This window comes from Amblyomma americanum, chromosome 10, assembly GCF_052857255.1.
Source record: "Amblyomma americanum isolate KBUSLIRL-KWMA chromosome 10, ASM5285725v1, whole genome shotgun sequence".
NCBI classification, from domain to species: Eukaryota; Metazoa; Arthropoda; class Arachnida; order Ixodida; family Ixodidae; genus Amblyomma; species Amblyomma americanum.
Window position 1 is genome coordinate 110,545,625 of NC_135506.1, and position 15,902 is coordinate 110,561,526.

Genomic DNA, 15,902 nt, shown 5'->3' on the forward strand with positions numbered 1-15,902 from the left:
ACAGGTGAAGAGAAGAGCCTGGAAAGATAGGTGGGCACTGCTCTGGGATCTCAAGTTCACAAGGGACACGGCCAAAGAGTGTGTAGTCAATGACCTGCCTGCAAACAAGCACAGATGTAATGTGACAAAGAAGAGGCAGTGCAATTCACGTACGTCCGTGATGTACTGCTATGCTTCTTTGCACACATTATGCTCCAAAGGTCTCCTCTAGATCTCGGTCCCACGTGTGCAGATGGTGGCTGCTTTCCTCTGATCATCTCTTTGAACCCCTTTGCTGGTGCAGGTTCACTCGTTTGATGGCAGCAAGGAAGAGGCGGCAGCTTTCCTCGACCTGGGCCTCTACATTGGCATCAATGGCTGGTGCGTGCTCTGGGCTGCTGCCCAACTTGTTGCTCATCTTTACTTACTCAGAGATACTGCTAGCCTGAAATGGCGACTGTGGCAGGGTTGAGTCGTAGAGGCATGAAAAACTGTACTTGAAAACACATGCTCACAGAAATCAGGTGAACACCCCAACTGCCGCCATGGTGGCACGGTGGCTCAGCCGCGGTGGCTAAGACGCGGGTTCGATCCCGGCTGCTGTGGCCGAACTTCGAAGGAGGCGAAATTCTATAGGCTCATGTAGTGTACGATGTGAGCGCACGTTAAAGAACCCCATAGCATTAAAAACCAGCGCCAAAAAACACACACAGAGGACAAGACGAGACTTTCGGAAGGCGCTTTCCATGTGTCTCGTCTTGTCCTCTGTGTGTGTTTTTTAGCGCTGGTATTTAATGCGATGGATCACCACCAACTCGGCCAATCCTCAGTTCTTCTAAAGAACCCCAGTTGGTCAAAATTCCCTGAGCCCTTCACTACAGCGTCCCTCATAGCCTTAGTTGCTTTGTGACATTAAATCTCATAACCCTAAACCTTGAAATCAGATGAACAGTACAGCAGTGCTCTTCTCTAATACAGTGAAATGAAATGCATTGGGCTGTGTAAACCACCTTGCCAGTTCAGTTTACTGTGTACATTTCAAGTGTTTGCTTCAGTTAGCAAACTTAGGAGGATTGGTTGAGGTTACAATAGAATCTTGACGATATGATCTCGGTTATGTCTTTCTCCATGATATATATTCGTTAAAATTTCTGACCAGAGTCCATTGTGTGTAATGTGTGAAAATTCCGCTGTTGAAAGCAGACTTCCGTGCCACTGCGGGTGACATGAATGCACAACCTGCAATCGCACCTTAGAGCACTGTGCACTGCCCACACATCGGCAATGCCGAGACAGCTAGTCACGTGATCGCACCGAGAGCAGTGAGCAGCAGCACTCAGTCCACACTGCACCGACCTCGCGAGTGATCAGTGACATGCGGCTGTAAATAAATCCCATCAGCTGAAAACGGACTGGAAATGCATTTTCTGTGCTTATGCATACAGGTTTTGATTGCTTTCGGATGATACAAATATTTTTGCCCTCTCGTGAAATTCGTATCAATGAGATTCTACTGTATGATGATAGATGTGGAGTAGGCAAAGTCATGAGGCTCTCATGGATTGCATGCGGAAAAAAATAGAAACAAGATCTGTCTATGTGAATCGTGTATTCTTGAAGATAGTAGTTGTTTATTGACTTTGTTAGAAATAAACATTTGCTAGTGCTGATTCTCGAAAGATTGTTCAAAGAGCCGAACTTGTGTGCGTATGCTCAACGGTAAGGGCGCAACAGCTGTCGCGCAAGAATCGCGAGCTTGTCATAAGCTGCGCTGAGGGGTGACATGCCCTTTAATCCTGCCACCCAGGAATTTGTCCACACACCAGCCGCTGTGCTGCTTATGTAGGCCAGGGCTCTTCATCAGAGTCAGTTCAATGCGTATTAAATTCAACAGCACTATAATTCAGTCTGCTTGAAAAACTGGGCACAGACAGGGAAGGCTGTGAGAAGAGAAAGCAGAGGTTTCAGCCATCACACTCAACTTAGTGACAGGCTGCTATGTGTAACGCTCGGGCAAAAGAAGCAGAAGAAAGGTGCAGAAAATAATAACAGGAAAGGAGAATAAGGAAGGGAAAATAAATTGTGGCCCTAGAGTTTTGGTATGGACATATCAAGCGTTAAAAAAAAAGTCTTGAGGTTCTCTAACAAAAAGTTTATAAAGCACAATGTTGCTGAGTAGGTCAGAGGAAAGGTCCTGATATACAGTTTATTGTGATTGGAATTGTAGTTTAGTGCTTTTACTTTCAGCTGGTAACGTGTTCTCTCATCTGCACGTTCTTAGCATCCCAAAAGAATGGGCTCCACATTTCCCCCTGTGTCACAGTTGCCACAGTGCGGACTGATGCGATTTGTCCCTAGCAGAGTCAATGGCTCTTTGTAAAGGCAGCTTTCGGAGAAAGCCTATGCTACAGAATTTTGAGAATACTAGGTAGTTGATGCAGAACTCTTGACTTAAGTGTAGGTCCACGGAATGCAGGAATCTGTAATTATGGGACAGTGAGCTCCAAGATCTTTGCCATTGGTGTCAGCCTTTGCAAAGAATACTTTTCGGTTCCCTGTTTCCTTTGTGGTTTCATATAGCTTCCTGCATTCTCAGTCCAGATGTGGCCACCGGGAGTTTTGCTATTTACACCAGCTACATTCGCATTTAAATGCAATTTACCATCAGGGCAAAGTAGAGAAATGAAAGAAGAAGGGGAACTCACTTAACATGATGCTGGCATGTGCAATATGCAGCATCACGCTTTGTACCTTAGCATGGTTTTGTCTTACCCTTCATCAAGGCTTGGGAACACAGGTCTGATAGGTGGCAGAGTGATACAACTAAACATGCGCACTAATTACGCAGTTTCCTTATCATTGCACAATGAGAGTGAAATGAAATGTAGCTTTGAAACACACCCCCATCCATGACTGACCATGTCTTCTCCCTGCCAGTTCCCTGAAGACAGCGGAGAACCTATCTGTGGCGGCTACCATCCCCAGCGACCGGCTTCTCATTGAGACAGGTTGGTTTCCACACACTGGCATCGATGGGCTGTATTTTCGGCACATTGGACTGCTTTGGCTTCATTGACCTGTGAAGGTCCAGTACCCCAGAAATGGAACATACCTTCAGTACCCAGTGTCTTGCGAAAAACTTGTGTGGTGCATGCACATTTCATGTGAACACCCTTATACGGTATATGCCAAAAATCAATAAATGAACATAAGCTCACTATGCTGGCTCAGTGGCTTGGGTGTTCAGCTAGAGATCCCAAGGTCGCGGGACCGATCCTGACTACGGCAGCCGCATTTCGATGGAGGTGAAATACAAGAACTCCGATGTGCTGGGCACTGTCAGTGTACATTAAAGAACCCCAGGTGGTCTAAATAAATCCAGAGCACTCCACTATGTCGCCCCACCTAGCCTGAGTCACTTTGGGATGTTAAACCCCACAATCGGCAGTCCACCTCTTAGCTGACACCACTTCATTACACATTTTGAGTCAATTCTTTGAGGCTGGGGTACTTAGTGTGCTAACCTTTATCTCATCGAAGTGCTCTGAGTAAGAGTTAAGTTAATGCTCACAATTCAGGGAGGGGTCTGTACAGTTCCTGTACAGTTCCTCAAAAACCTTTGAATGTAAAAAAGGTTCTTTCGACAGCCTTGAGAGTCCTGCAATTTGTTGGTCAAACCTAGTTGTATCCAATTTTGCATCTCGAATAAATTCCCTAAACATCGGATTGAACCAAGTTTCTGCCCAAAAATCTAGAGAATGTAGTTTTCCAGCACTCAGAAAATTAGCAGATATATCTTGTGCCTGTTCTGGAGTAGTGGTCTCTGTTAACTGATGATTTTACACCTCTTTCGTCGCTTCTTGTTCATGATGTGGCTTAATGTGAGTACCGTATTTACACAATTGTAAGTCGACCCGCCAAATCGCATGTCCGAAAAAAAAACACCGGCGGGAGTGCTCAAAAACAAAAATTTATTGCATAGATGGGCTATTCATTCTCACTTGAGTCATCTTCAGTGGCACTGCTGTCGTCATAGTCGCCGCTGCGGTCCCACTGCACATTGTCCTCCATCGTCCTCCCGCGCATCGTCTTCCCGCACTTCCTAAATGGCCACACCACGACATCGCGTGGTACGGCCGCTCGAGCGCAATTCACCCACCCGCACACAGCCGCCAGGGAGGTTCTCTTCACGCGCCCCGTTGGCGTAAGTTTACGCCCTTCCGCCGCCAGCTACTCGTTATACTCGCGCTAGAGCAAGTCCTTGAATAGCTTGTTAATGCGAACGTCTAGCGGCTGCAGCTGCCCCGTCAGACCGCCGGGAATCCCCAGTATATCTGTATGTTCTTTTCGTAGCTCTGTCTTCACTTTCGCAATAAGGTGGCCGCGAAATGAGTCCAGCACAAGAAGGTTCGGCTTGCGATGTTTGAGGGATGCCCCTGGCCTCAAAAGCCACACCCGACAGTACCAACAAATAACTAAGTCGTTCATCATAAAGCCTTTTTCGTTCACTCGCACAATCACACCTTTCGGGAACATTTTCTTTGGCATAGTTTTTCTTTTGAAGACGATGTACGGTCGGAGCTTTGTGCCATCGGCCAAGCATGATAGCATAACAGTGAACCGAAGTTTCTCATTTCCTGTCGTGAGAAGCTTAACCTCGCAAGCTCCCCTCACGCTCACTGTTGTGTTGCTCGTCATGTCGAAGTAGACGGCAGTCTGGTCCGCATTGCCGATTTGGCCGAGCAGGTATCGCCGCGAGTCGCGGAACTTTCTCCTTGTAAGCAGCAGGCAGCTTCTGGCGTACACTAGTATGCCAACGAAGAGAGAAGCCAGCCCTCTTCATAAATTTCGAAGCCCAAGCCCTGCTGGCTTTGAAGTCTGTTCGCGGTATCCCAGCTTCCGCAGCGAAGATCCGGGCTTGTTGCGTGATCATTTCGCATGTCACTGGAAGGGAGCGACCACGTATTTCGGTGACATACGGTGCAAGCTTGACCTCCAGCTCCAGAAAGCGTCCCGACTTCGGCCCGCGGAAACCTCTTCGCTTGGAGTCGCGCAGTTGAAAATTCTGTCTCGCTGCTTCCGCCACTCCCGCACCAACCAATCAGAAACGTCGAACTTGCGGCCCGCTGCGCAGTTGTTGGTTTCTTTGCCGTAAATGGTGGCCTCCCTCTTGAACGCTGCAGTGATTGAGCGCGGAATGCTTTTCGAACCTGGAGAGCTCATGGCGAAGCACGCGGCCGGCAGTCGAGTCAAATGCACCAACTGCAGGCACCACCAAACAAAAAGTGATCGGTGTCGGGGCGTCGGCTCTTCCAGCAAACATCCTTCCAGCAAACATCGGCATTCCCCAGAAGCGCCGCTGTTACGCATATAATCGTCTAGCCGCTGTATTATGCAACCAACTGAAATAGCGGCTCTTCCATCAGCTAGTGACACTCCCAGGCGCTGGCGAAGACTCCGTGATTGGTACAGCGGCCCTTCCTTAGCTATCAATACTCCCGTGAGTGAAATGAAATGAAATTGGTTTTTGGGGAAAGGAAATGGTGCAGTATCTGTCTCAAATCTGGGCAGAAACCCAGCTGTAAGGGAAGGGATAAAGGAGGGAGTGAAAGAAGAAAGGAAGAACGAGGTGCCGTAGTGGAGGGCTCTCGGGAATAATTTCAACCACCTGAGGATCTTTATAACGTGCTGTACTGACATCGCACAGCACACGGGCGCCTTTGCGTTTCAGCTCCATCGGGATGCTGCCGCCGTGGCAAGGTTCTAACCCGGGTATCCTGGTCAGTAGCCGAGCGCCCTAACCACTAAGTCGACCCCCCCCCCCCCCTCATTTTGTGCATGAGAAGGATAAACTTGGTTTGTACAGAAAAAAGCCACCACATTCATATTTCACTGCTAAGATCGCAACGTTTTGCCTTCAGCATGTTTACACATCTTGTCACTGAATAGGAAGTTTTTTGGTACAAGGTGGATGTGACTGGAATAGGACAGGGTCAGTGGGAAAGATACGAGAAGCCTTTGTCCTGCAATGGGCGCAGTCATGGTCATGGTGGTGGTGGTCACTGAACTTGAGAGAACTTTGACAAATGCACTTGCAGCTTATCATTGTGCACATAATCGTTCACAGGTTTGTTTCGATTGCTGCCTCCATTTCCTTTGTTATCTCCTCTGTCCGTGTGACCTGCATTGTCCACGAATTCTGTTTCTTCTTGCACGTATTTGAGACATACAGTTCTAGCTGCCACCTTCACGGTTTGTAAAGCAGGTGGGCAGTCCATGTATCACGCTTTTCTTTTCTTCACTCCTGCAACGCCTCAGATCTGCACTGGCGAGCGCATACCTTCCTCTTGCTGTTGTTTATCTTTGAAGACGAGGATGTTGTGTACGCATGCAGACTGCCCGTGGTGCGAGATCCGACCCACGCATGCTGGGGCCAAGCTCATCCGGACATCATTCCCAGCCAAGAAGAAAGAGCGCTTCGAGCCCGGATTCATGGTCAAGGGCCGCAACGAGCCTGCCAACCTGGTGTAAGTGGGCACCGCTGCTCAACTCTTGCTACCCTGTCACTTTCGCAGGGGTTCCTCATGGCCGACATGAAGCATTTGGTGCTGTCATGAGATGGGGGGACGCTGTTACTTTGGGCAGTCATGTTGTGCCCACTCACCTACTGCTGCACAACTGAGTGAGGGTCCTTGAAATAAGTGTGCACGTACCATATTTACTCGATTGTAATGCACCCCTGTTTTTCACAGTGGGAAGAAAAAAAGTGCTATATCTTTGATTGTAATGCGCACCAGATTTTCAAGCTTCCCGCACAAATGGTGAACGACGTGTGACAAGCATGCAGGTTTAGCGCACTGGAAGGACCACATGGATGGTAGCAAGAGAAAAGTGCAGAGGCACCAGCGTCCTAAACGTCACGCAGCTGTGTTTGGTTGGCTGATGCACGGCCGATGGCTGCCGTCACCAAGGGCTGACACGAAGCTCAGGAAAGTAAAGCTGAAACTAAGCGGTCGAACTGTTTTTGGAGGTAGGGGCCGTCCATTTTGCTTCACACCTACCTTTGTGTGCACGTCGGTGCGCGGGCAACTCTGCAGCATGCAGTTCAGGTTTCAGTAGGGCTGTTTTGACAATCGCTTGCCATTTATGTTGTATTTGGACGCTGCCTCGCTTTATGAAGCTGTTCAAAATTAAGTGATGTGAGACGCACCACTTCCAAATTAGCGAGCATTCAACACCATAGACTTACATTGGTGCTGGTCAGGACAGTGCCGGCTGTTCGAAATTATTTGGATTGCCAAATTAACAGCAGTCGAAATAATGAGTTTTAACTGTATCGACACACAAGGAAGTACCAAGCCTCCATTTTGTGATGCCGATAAGAATAGCATATTGTTGGCGCAGTTTCAGTTTCATGCTCGGTTGTAACACGCGTGACGTTTTTAGTTGGGTTTTCCCGAAAAATAGGTGCACATTATTTTCGAAAAATAATGGTAAAACATACACAGACAGAGAAAGGTCATAAATGACGGTACAGAATGTGTTTCATTCAACTTGGTGTTACACAGACGCCTGAAGTGTCAGGCCTTTGTTTTTGGTTTCTTTATTAAGGATTGGCACAAGACGAGGCAGCCTCACACAAAAATGATGAGAAGTCATGTTAGCAAGTCTGAAGACCTACTGTAAAAACCGAACTATAGCTGTGTAACAAAAGTAAAAACAGCGCTAATTTTGACACAAACCACACAGAAAGACCAGGCAGGACGGGCACTGACTCCAACTATGTTTATTGAAAGCCACATGTTGCATATATATACCCCGAAGAAGGTGAACGCATGCGCATTTCTTTCATGGTAAAAAAGAAAAAAAGGAGAGAGAAAAAAGAAAATCAACACCAAAAAACACACACTCAAACCAAACCTACTCATTATCGCTTATTCTTTAGCAATCTATACTCGCTTTCACGTAGGGAGATAGAAGTGGTGCTGACGCACATGCCGCCTCTCTCTTTGAGAAAAAAGGCTTCTGCCAGTTCCCGAGCTTTTTCAAAGAGAGAGCAACCTGGCACCTGCCCACTGTGCCAGGTTGCTCGGGGAGAACAACCTGGGTCTCACAAGCCCCACCAGTGGCAGCACCTGCCATCGCAGGGCAGGGGCTCATTGCTTAACAAAGTGTGGGTTTGGGCTAGTTGGTAATTCATTCTTGACAACAAAGCTCGCAGAAAATGACGAGAATGCACATGAGAAAAGACACAGACAAGCACCTTGCCTCATCTTCGTCCTCGTTGTTGTCTGCGCACTTTGTTGTCAAAGATCGCTTAACCTCTACACCACTGCGGCAGGAGTGGTATGGAGGACTCCCAGCGATCTGTGAGCGTAAAGTGTAGAATTACTGATTTCGCATATATGGGCATCAACCCACTAAGACTCTCGCGCCATACCCCTAAAGTGGACCTTAACTGTCCCCTCCAGTTCCTTTTTTTTTTTCAGGATTCGTGGCTTTGTTAATTATCGGCATACTGTGTACTGTGTTGTCTTTGAAATCACTTTCGTTCACCTGCTGGCGAATAGCAACATTGCATAAGTGGCCCGAGAAAGGGTGGTCTCTGGTCAGTGCCACTCTAGTCAGCATAAAGGTGAAAAGTCCAAGAGTGCGCTTTCAGTGGTTTTTGTAGCGCTGCAAATACACAGTGTTGCTCGAAAATTCATACTGCCACGCCCTCTGCAGCTGCTCTGTAGTCTGCTGAAGTTCATGCTGGCCTATCTGACACAAGCACGAGTCAGCAATGCATGTCCCACGTGCAGGCAGGTGCTGGAGGTCCTGGCAGGCATCCGTGGCGAAGACCCTGACACACTGGCCGCGCAGGTGTACGCCAACACATGCCACCTCTTCTTTCCTGGCGAGGAGGAGCAACTTACACAATAAACCACCGCTGACTATGGGACTCTCGCCAAATGCGCCATGCTTTGCCAAGGCACCGTATGCAGTTGAAGGAAGGCCGACGCAACTGCTTCAGCTTTCGAGCAGTGGCTTGCTGCCGAGACTCTACGTGGATAGCCGTTCAGCTTGATTAGTGACAGCTGGTGCATTCGTGTCCTTGGTACTCTCCTTTGTTTTCACTTCTTGGTGCGAGGCTTTGATGCTGTGGTTGTGAGCCGTAAAAAGTAGCATGGGTGATCATTATCCATCAGGCACCAGATATGACACCACAGAGTCGAGTGATCCTCAGCACGTCAAAAATGCTGCAAGGATGTCTCCAGCATAATGCGCAGAACAGCCCCAAAAAGTGTCAGTACATCTCGTTTAGCAAATAGCATCCTCATGGTGCACTCATGGCAATTCATAGAGTGCTTAAATTTCTGCAAGTACCTCAATACATGCACGGCGCAGTTGTGTTCGCATATTTTAGGTCGGTTCTTTTTGCTAACCACAGTTGATGATATCCTACCACACCACAGGTTGCCACTTTCTCCTGTGTATGTATGTATTACTGTAAGGACTCATAAACTGCCTGCTTTCATTCCTGCACATTGTGAAGTGGAAGTCGGTGGTGTAAAGTAACATGGTCTGCTATGAGAGGGTGACAGGCAAGTCCATCCATCTACTAAAAGAATTCTGTTTTTATTTATTTATGCATTGCATATGAATGCAGTTATCTTGAAGGACAGTACCAGGCCAGATGGTTACACACATCTGTACTATAACCCCCCCCCCCCCCCCCCGAAAAAAAAAAGAGGAAGTAGAACGTAGTAGGCAAGACATCCCTAACAACAAAGGTGTGTGATATCATAACGTACGAGAACGTAGCATGCAAATACTGGGAGACGCTCATTTCACCGCAAGAGTGGAATGGGATAGCATTAGTTTTCACATTTGTCGCAGCTGTGCATTTGCATCAGTTTCTTTTCAATTGTTGGTCCATCAACCACCATATTCGGACTGATAGCTGCGATAGCAGGTATCCACTATGCAGTGACTGTTACGGCATATAGTGCATGTTTGTATCATGTTTTATTCTGATTTTTTATTTTAATTCTCTCTTTAGGTTGCTGTCTAGAAGCTAGGTTGCGTGCAACCCAATGGGCAGCCTGTGATGTCACACAGTCACATGACCTTTTTCGACCAGTCAGCATGGCCCGTCAGGGCAGATTGTGATAACGTCACAAGATCATGTGACCTCTCTAGACCAATAAGCGAATTTTGTCTCGGACATCAGCTGGGTTTTGATGTGACGACAACTCTAATGCTGTCGTATTAGTAACATTCAAATGACTGTCACATGTCAATGTAAATTACAGAGCAATTTACATTGACAGCAGTCAGCAAGTCACTACTGGATGCAGATCAGATGGAGCTCATGTAGTGATAAAGAATTCTGTGTTTATAAATGCAAGGCAGTTCTGTACATTTATGGTTTTTAGAAAATAAATAAATTTCAGTTATTCCTTGTTAACAATGGTTTCACCAGAACAGTATGTTGCCTGCATGTGGCATAGCCATCAGAGTAGCTGAGGATGTGCAACACAGCAGTACTGTAATTTCCGCGGATCAAATGGAGAAAGAATTCCAGTGACAAATACTGTTCCCATTTATAATAGACAGTAAGCCACTTTTTCTATCATGGTCACTGGAAAAGATGCAGCTGTAGTAATTGGAGATGAACCTCTTTTTGAGCTCTAATTTGCGAATATTGATCTCAGTGTAGCTGTCCCAGATTATTACATTATTGTATTCCAAGATTGGCCAAACAGCAACGTTATAGGCGCAAAAAAAGGTGTAGCAGGTGTAGTAGACCGTAAAGAATGTTATGCAGAGAGCTAACCAAAGCAGTATCAACATGTTGTGCTCAGGACAGATTACTGGATATCCAGAGGTCAATATACTTGTAGCACATTACCTCAGACAGTTTCTGGTACTAGTATACTAGTAGAGTTCTTTTCTGCTGTTATGCTAACATTCACTTTTTTATCAAACGCCTTCACGACAAAACTAGGCAGGTTTACATGCAAACCCACTTCTGTTGGGAGGATAGTGTGTAAGAGCCCCTTGGGAAGAAATGGACAGTGGAGCAAGCATAGATCTGAACCACCAAGCCACTTTATGACGTGCCATAGGAGACTCAAAATCTGTGATGCAGTTTCTTCTGCATATTTTTTTTAGAGTGAACACAACACGAAACAGCAAGCCACAGAAGTTGCTTGTACTTAAGATACATGCATAATTCAAAAAATTGTATTGAACTGGCCACCTTTTTGCTTTGATTACTGCTTCTGGTAATTTGGGCTACATGTCCACTTCAGGGCTCATTAGCCTGCTAATAACTTGCTGCTATTCATTCCATGTAGTGCTTTGCACAGGCTTTTCATTCTGAATGGGCTGTGCTTTTATTAAAAATTTGGAGGAAGTCGGCAGCTGCTTTCTTGGTGCGAACAAAGTTAGGTGCATCAGCACCTTTATGACGTCTATTCCATCTCGCTGGGAGGACCAGGTCTTCTCAGTGCACTGGGCACTGCATAGGGACGAGATAAACACGTGTAGTCGCTTCCTTTTCAGCTGCCTTTTGATGCAGGAAAACAGCAATGCAGCTAGTGTCCTGTGCCAAAACCCCAACAGTACCCAGTGGTGACAGTGAATGGTCTGACTGAGCCAGTCAGTTTGGAGGTCCGCTTGAGCACACCAGGGAGAGGAAATTTAAAAATTTGGAGGGGACATTAAGCTTCGCCTTAAGGGTATGGCGTGACAGTGTAGTTGGTTAATTCTCATATCTGCAGAATGTCATTCTGTACTCTACATTCATAGATCTCTGAGGGTCATCATACCCCTCCTGGCACAGCGGTGCAGTGTTTAAGTGATGCAGCACTGCCCTGCGATGGCAGGTGCACTCAGCAATGGGTCTTGTGCGGTCCAGGTTGATCCTCCCGAGCCAATCATAAATTTAACTGCCACGTGCAGAGGTGAGCAGTTTGCTCACTATCAAGTGGTCAGGTTGTGATAACACTGCTAGGTCTTGTGGCCTAGGTGGCCCACCTGCCTCCTGGTTGCTCTCTGGGGACCACCTGCCAGAGCCACGCCCATGGTTTTCCGATCACAATACCAACACCGGATTTTGTGGACAATGGGGCCTTTAACGCAGTTGCGTTAAAGTGCACTGACCTTGAAACTGGACACACAGGCACATGGACTGGCACACAGTTTCTGAAAAGCAGAGGCATCTGGAAAATCTGGAGGAGTGACGGGTGCAAAGTACATGACAGCGTTGCTGCATGGTGCACCTTTGAGCTCTGCCAAAGGACAATATTGAGAACTAAAGCATGAATATATTTTGAAATTGTGAAACTACTTTGAGACATTGCCTCAAGACAACTAGGACTACCTTCATGGTCTAACAGATGCGTGAGGCAAAGTTTTAAAGCGAAAGCTTCACTACACTAGGTTTTCAAGAGGGCAGCGTCAGTGCACTCTTTTGGCAGGTCATGTGACCTACAGATGTCATCACAATCTGCCCACCGTGGCAGGTGGCAACTCCACCATCGGGCATTTTGTCAATGCTTTACAGACAATCCGTTCGGCAGTGTGTGTGGCGTTTGTGAACATAGCCATGCAAAAGAAGCTTTCGCTTCTCACCAGGGTTACCAATGTTTAAACCACAGCTAATTTTTGTTTTGTTAGGTTTTGATGCGATTAGCAGACTGTTGCGTGTAGATGCTGTTGCATGCTAGAGACATGACACCAGCGCGGCAGCATGCATGACCAATGAAGCGAACAGATGCTTGGCTTTTGAGGTGCATGGGGCAAAAGGATGGTTGTGGAGAATGCGCTTTGAGAGGACTTGAGGGCACCAGCAGAGTGTCGCTTCTAAACTGCATTTGAAAGAGTGGTAAAAGCAGGACTCTTTAATTTGGTAACGCGAGCAGATCTTGAATACACACCTACCAGACACCATGCTCAAGTGATGGCTTTGTACAGCCAGAGAAATCGGCATGTTTTATCTATGTCCCTTCTGTGCACCTAGTGCAGCCATGATGCATTGTGTGTAGTGACTTCAGCGGTTACATTCATGGCAGTTATACCGTACGTAGACGTGACATGAAGGGTTCGAAGGGTACATGGCATAGAAATTCTGAGCCCTCATATGTTTCTACGCACATCGCTGATTTGAAGTCTGTGATTTTCCATTCAGTATTTGGATGGTTCTTCAACTTGCCATAACCCTTGTAATACCCTGTTTGTTTTGTGAATTTATGGTTATCATCAGTGTTGGCATTGTTAGAATTTTCTAATGGTTTCGGTTTCTACATCTTAAATCGCACGTGCCCATCTGCCAAGGTGCCAATAAAACAAAAATGTGTTGACAAAACAGTAATAGCAGGCAAAAAAATATGAATCTGTATTAGCTCAGCTAATCCGGGATGTACAAAGTGAAAGCTGTCGGCGTTCATTCTGTTCATTGGGATTGGCGTTGATCACGTTCTAGACGCTGATGATTTTGAAAACGGGAAGGATAACTGGCTTCCTGGGTCAGTGGACGCCTCTATCGCGCTTTCAGGTATGTGGCAGTGGTGAGAGAGAGATGTGAGGGATGGTGGTGAAAACTTTGACACAGGGGAGTTTAGGACATGCAGGCCCTTCAGGCATTAGCGCTGAGAACGTTGTGGCAGACATGTGGCACTGCAGCAATAGGCCGCAGCAGCGTTCATTATATTGGGTGACCATTCATTATATTGGGTGACCAATTGGAAAATTGGTTTTGGGGGAAAGGAAATAGCGCAGTATCTGTCTCACATATTGGTGGACATGGGCGGTAAGGGAAGGGATAATGGAGGGAGTGAAAGAAGAAAGAGGTGCCGTAAATAATTTCCACCAAGTGGGGATTTTTAACATGCACTGACATCCCGGGCGCCTTTGTGTTTTGTCTCCATCGAAACAGGCCGCTGCTGCTCTAACCTGGGTGAAAATGAACGGCCTCTACAAGGTTATCAAAGCCAATGAACGCTGGTGGCTCACTTGTTTTGTTTGGTTTTTGAGGAAAGGAAATGGCGCAGTAAGGCTAAGTTTATAATCTGATGTATCCGGGGGCACGCAGAGTGGCAGTGTGTTGGCCAAAACGAGACCCTCTGTACACACCAACAGCGCTTGACAGCGAGACCCTCTATACACACCAATGGTGTTTGACCGCCGACGTTTGCAGCTTCGGCACACCCCGACCACACTGGCAGCAACTTGGAGCATTTCTCCAGTTAGCGCCGAGCGCATCAGCCTCCGCCGGCCTGGGCAGACGGGTTCCGCCTCTCGTCGGGCAGAAAAAATGCTTCGCAAATATACGAAGAACATTCTGCGCATCTCCTGGTGCAGCCGCCCGACATTGAAGTGGTTGGGCTGTAATAAAGCCCTCATTGTTGCTGCCCCTGGTGGATGGGCGGAGCCCTCCACTACAGTGCCTCTGTCTTCCTTTTTTCTTTCACTCCCTCCTTTATCCCTTCCCTTATGGGGCAGTTCAGGTGTCCACCCATATGTGAGACAGATACTGCACCATTTCCTTCCGCAAAAACTAATTTAGGGGCTTTAGGTTGTAGTGGAGGGCTCTGGAATAATTTCAACCACCTGGAGATCTTTAACCTGCACTGACCCAGGTGGTGGAAATTATTCTGGAGCCCTCCACTAGGGCACCTCGTTCTTCTTTCACTCCCTCCTTTATCCCTTCTCTTCCAAAATATGAGACAGACACTGTGCTATTTCCTTTCCCCAAAAGCTAATTATTATTATTATATTTAGACTGGAGGAAAAAAATTGGAAAATTGGTTTTTGAGGAGAGGAAATGAGGCAGTATGTCTCACATATCAGACACTGTGGCAAGGGAAGGGATAAAGGAGGGAGTTAAAGGTGCTGTAGTGGAGGGCTCCAGAATACTTTCCACCACCTGGGGATGTTTAACATGCACTGACATCGCACAGCACAGATGCCTTAGCCTTTCACCTCTGTGTTCGAATCCCGGAACTCATGATCAGTAGCCCAGTGCCTAACTACTGAGCCACCATAGCCAGTGAAGGAAAAAAATTGAAAACTGGTTTTGGGGAAAGGAAATGGCGCAGTATCTGTCTCATAACTACACTGTAAGGGAAGGAATAAAGGCAGGACTGAAGGAAGAAAGGGGTGGCCGTAGTGGAGGGCTCTGGATAACTTCAATCACCTGCGGATCTTTAAGGTGGAGGTTCCACTGCTGCCATCTTGCGAGTAGTTCAGATTCTGCCACCAGGCTACGACACTGAATGATGACTGAGAAAGTGTCTTCCTGTCTTGCCCCCGAGCGACCAGAGTCTGGTTTTGGTTTAGATGTTGAGATATGTCCGGTCCTTTCTTGACCCGCGCTACGTGAAGGCTTTTCTTTTGTTGCTGTGCCTGCCTTCGGAGGGTTACAAACGTACCATGGCAAACCCGGCTGCTTGTACCCGTCGTGCATGGGGGGAGGTGTTGGCTGGGGTGGTTCGGCACATTTCTTTCTCTTCCTGCACCTTGATGGTTCTCCACAACCACACACTGTAGCTGAACTGCGACTTGCTAGCTTGCCTAATGCGCGCGACACAAATAAAGGACGTGGACCACCAACTATAGTCATATCTTAAATTCTCTATCTCCTGTAGCACTGTGTCTGCAGGAGACCAACTTGGGACCTTCTCTTAAAAATATCTTTAAAAAGTATAAATTCTTTTGCTGTGACCGTGAGCAAGCAAATAGGCTCTCTGGAGGCATTGCTGTTGTAGTTCAGAGCGGCGTTGCAACCCATGAAATAAAGCTCCAGACGAATTATGAAGCCATTGCAGTCACCGTCCTAAGCTTTAAAACAATTACCGTATGCTCTATATATCTTCCATCACACCTCACTGTAACACTAAAAGATCTAGAGGAGCTTTTTAGGCAGCTACCAG

General features: G+C 47.1%; 1 protein-coding gene across 2 annotated transcripts in view; it reads left to right on the forward strand.

Annotated features, from left to right (window-relative positions):
- The window catches only part of LOC144107776 (deoxyribonuclease TATDN1), a 28,582-nt gene extending 18,161 nt beyond the window's left edge, over nucleotides 1–10,421 (forward strand). For both annotated transcript variants that reach the window (XM_077640943.1, XM_077640944.1), the window contains exons 7-10: nucleotides 284–360; nucleotides 2,917–2,987; nucleotides 6,374–6,506; nucleotides 8,784–10,421. In XM_077640943.1, the coding sequence (XP_077497069.1) occupies nucleotides 284–360; nucleotides 2,917–2,987; nucleotides 6,374–6,506; nucleotides 8,784–8,904 (402 nt within the window). In that variant the 3' untranslated portion in view covers nucleotides 8,905–10,421. The remainder of the gene's footprint in view (nucleotides 1–283; nucleotides 361–2,916; nucleotides 2,988–6,373; nucleotides 6,507–8,783) is intronic.
- Nucleotides 10,422–15,902: the final 5,481 nt, after the last annotated feature.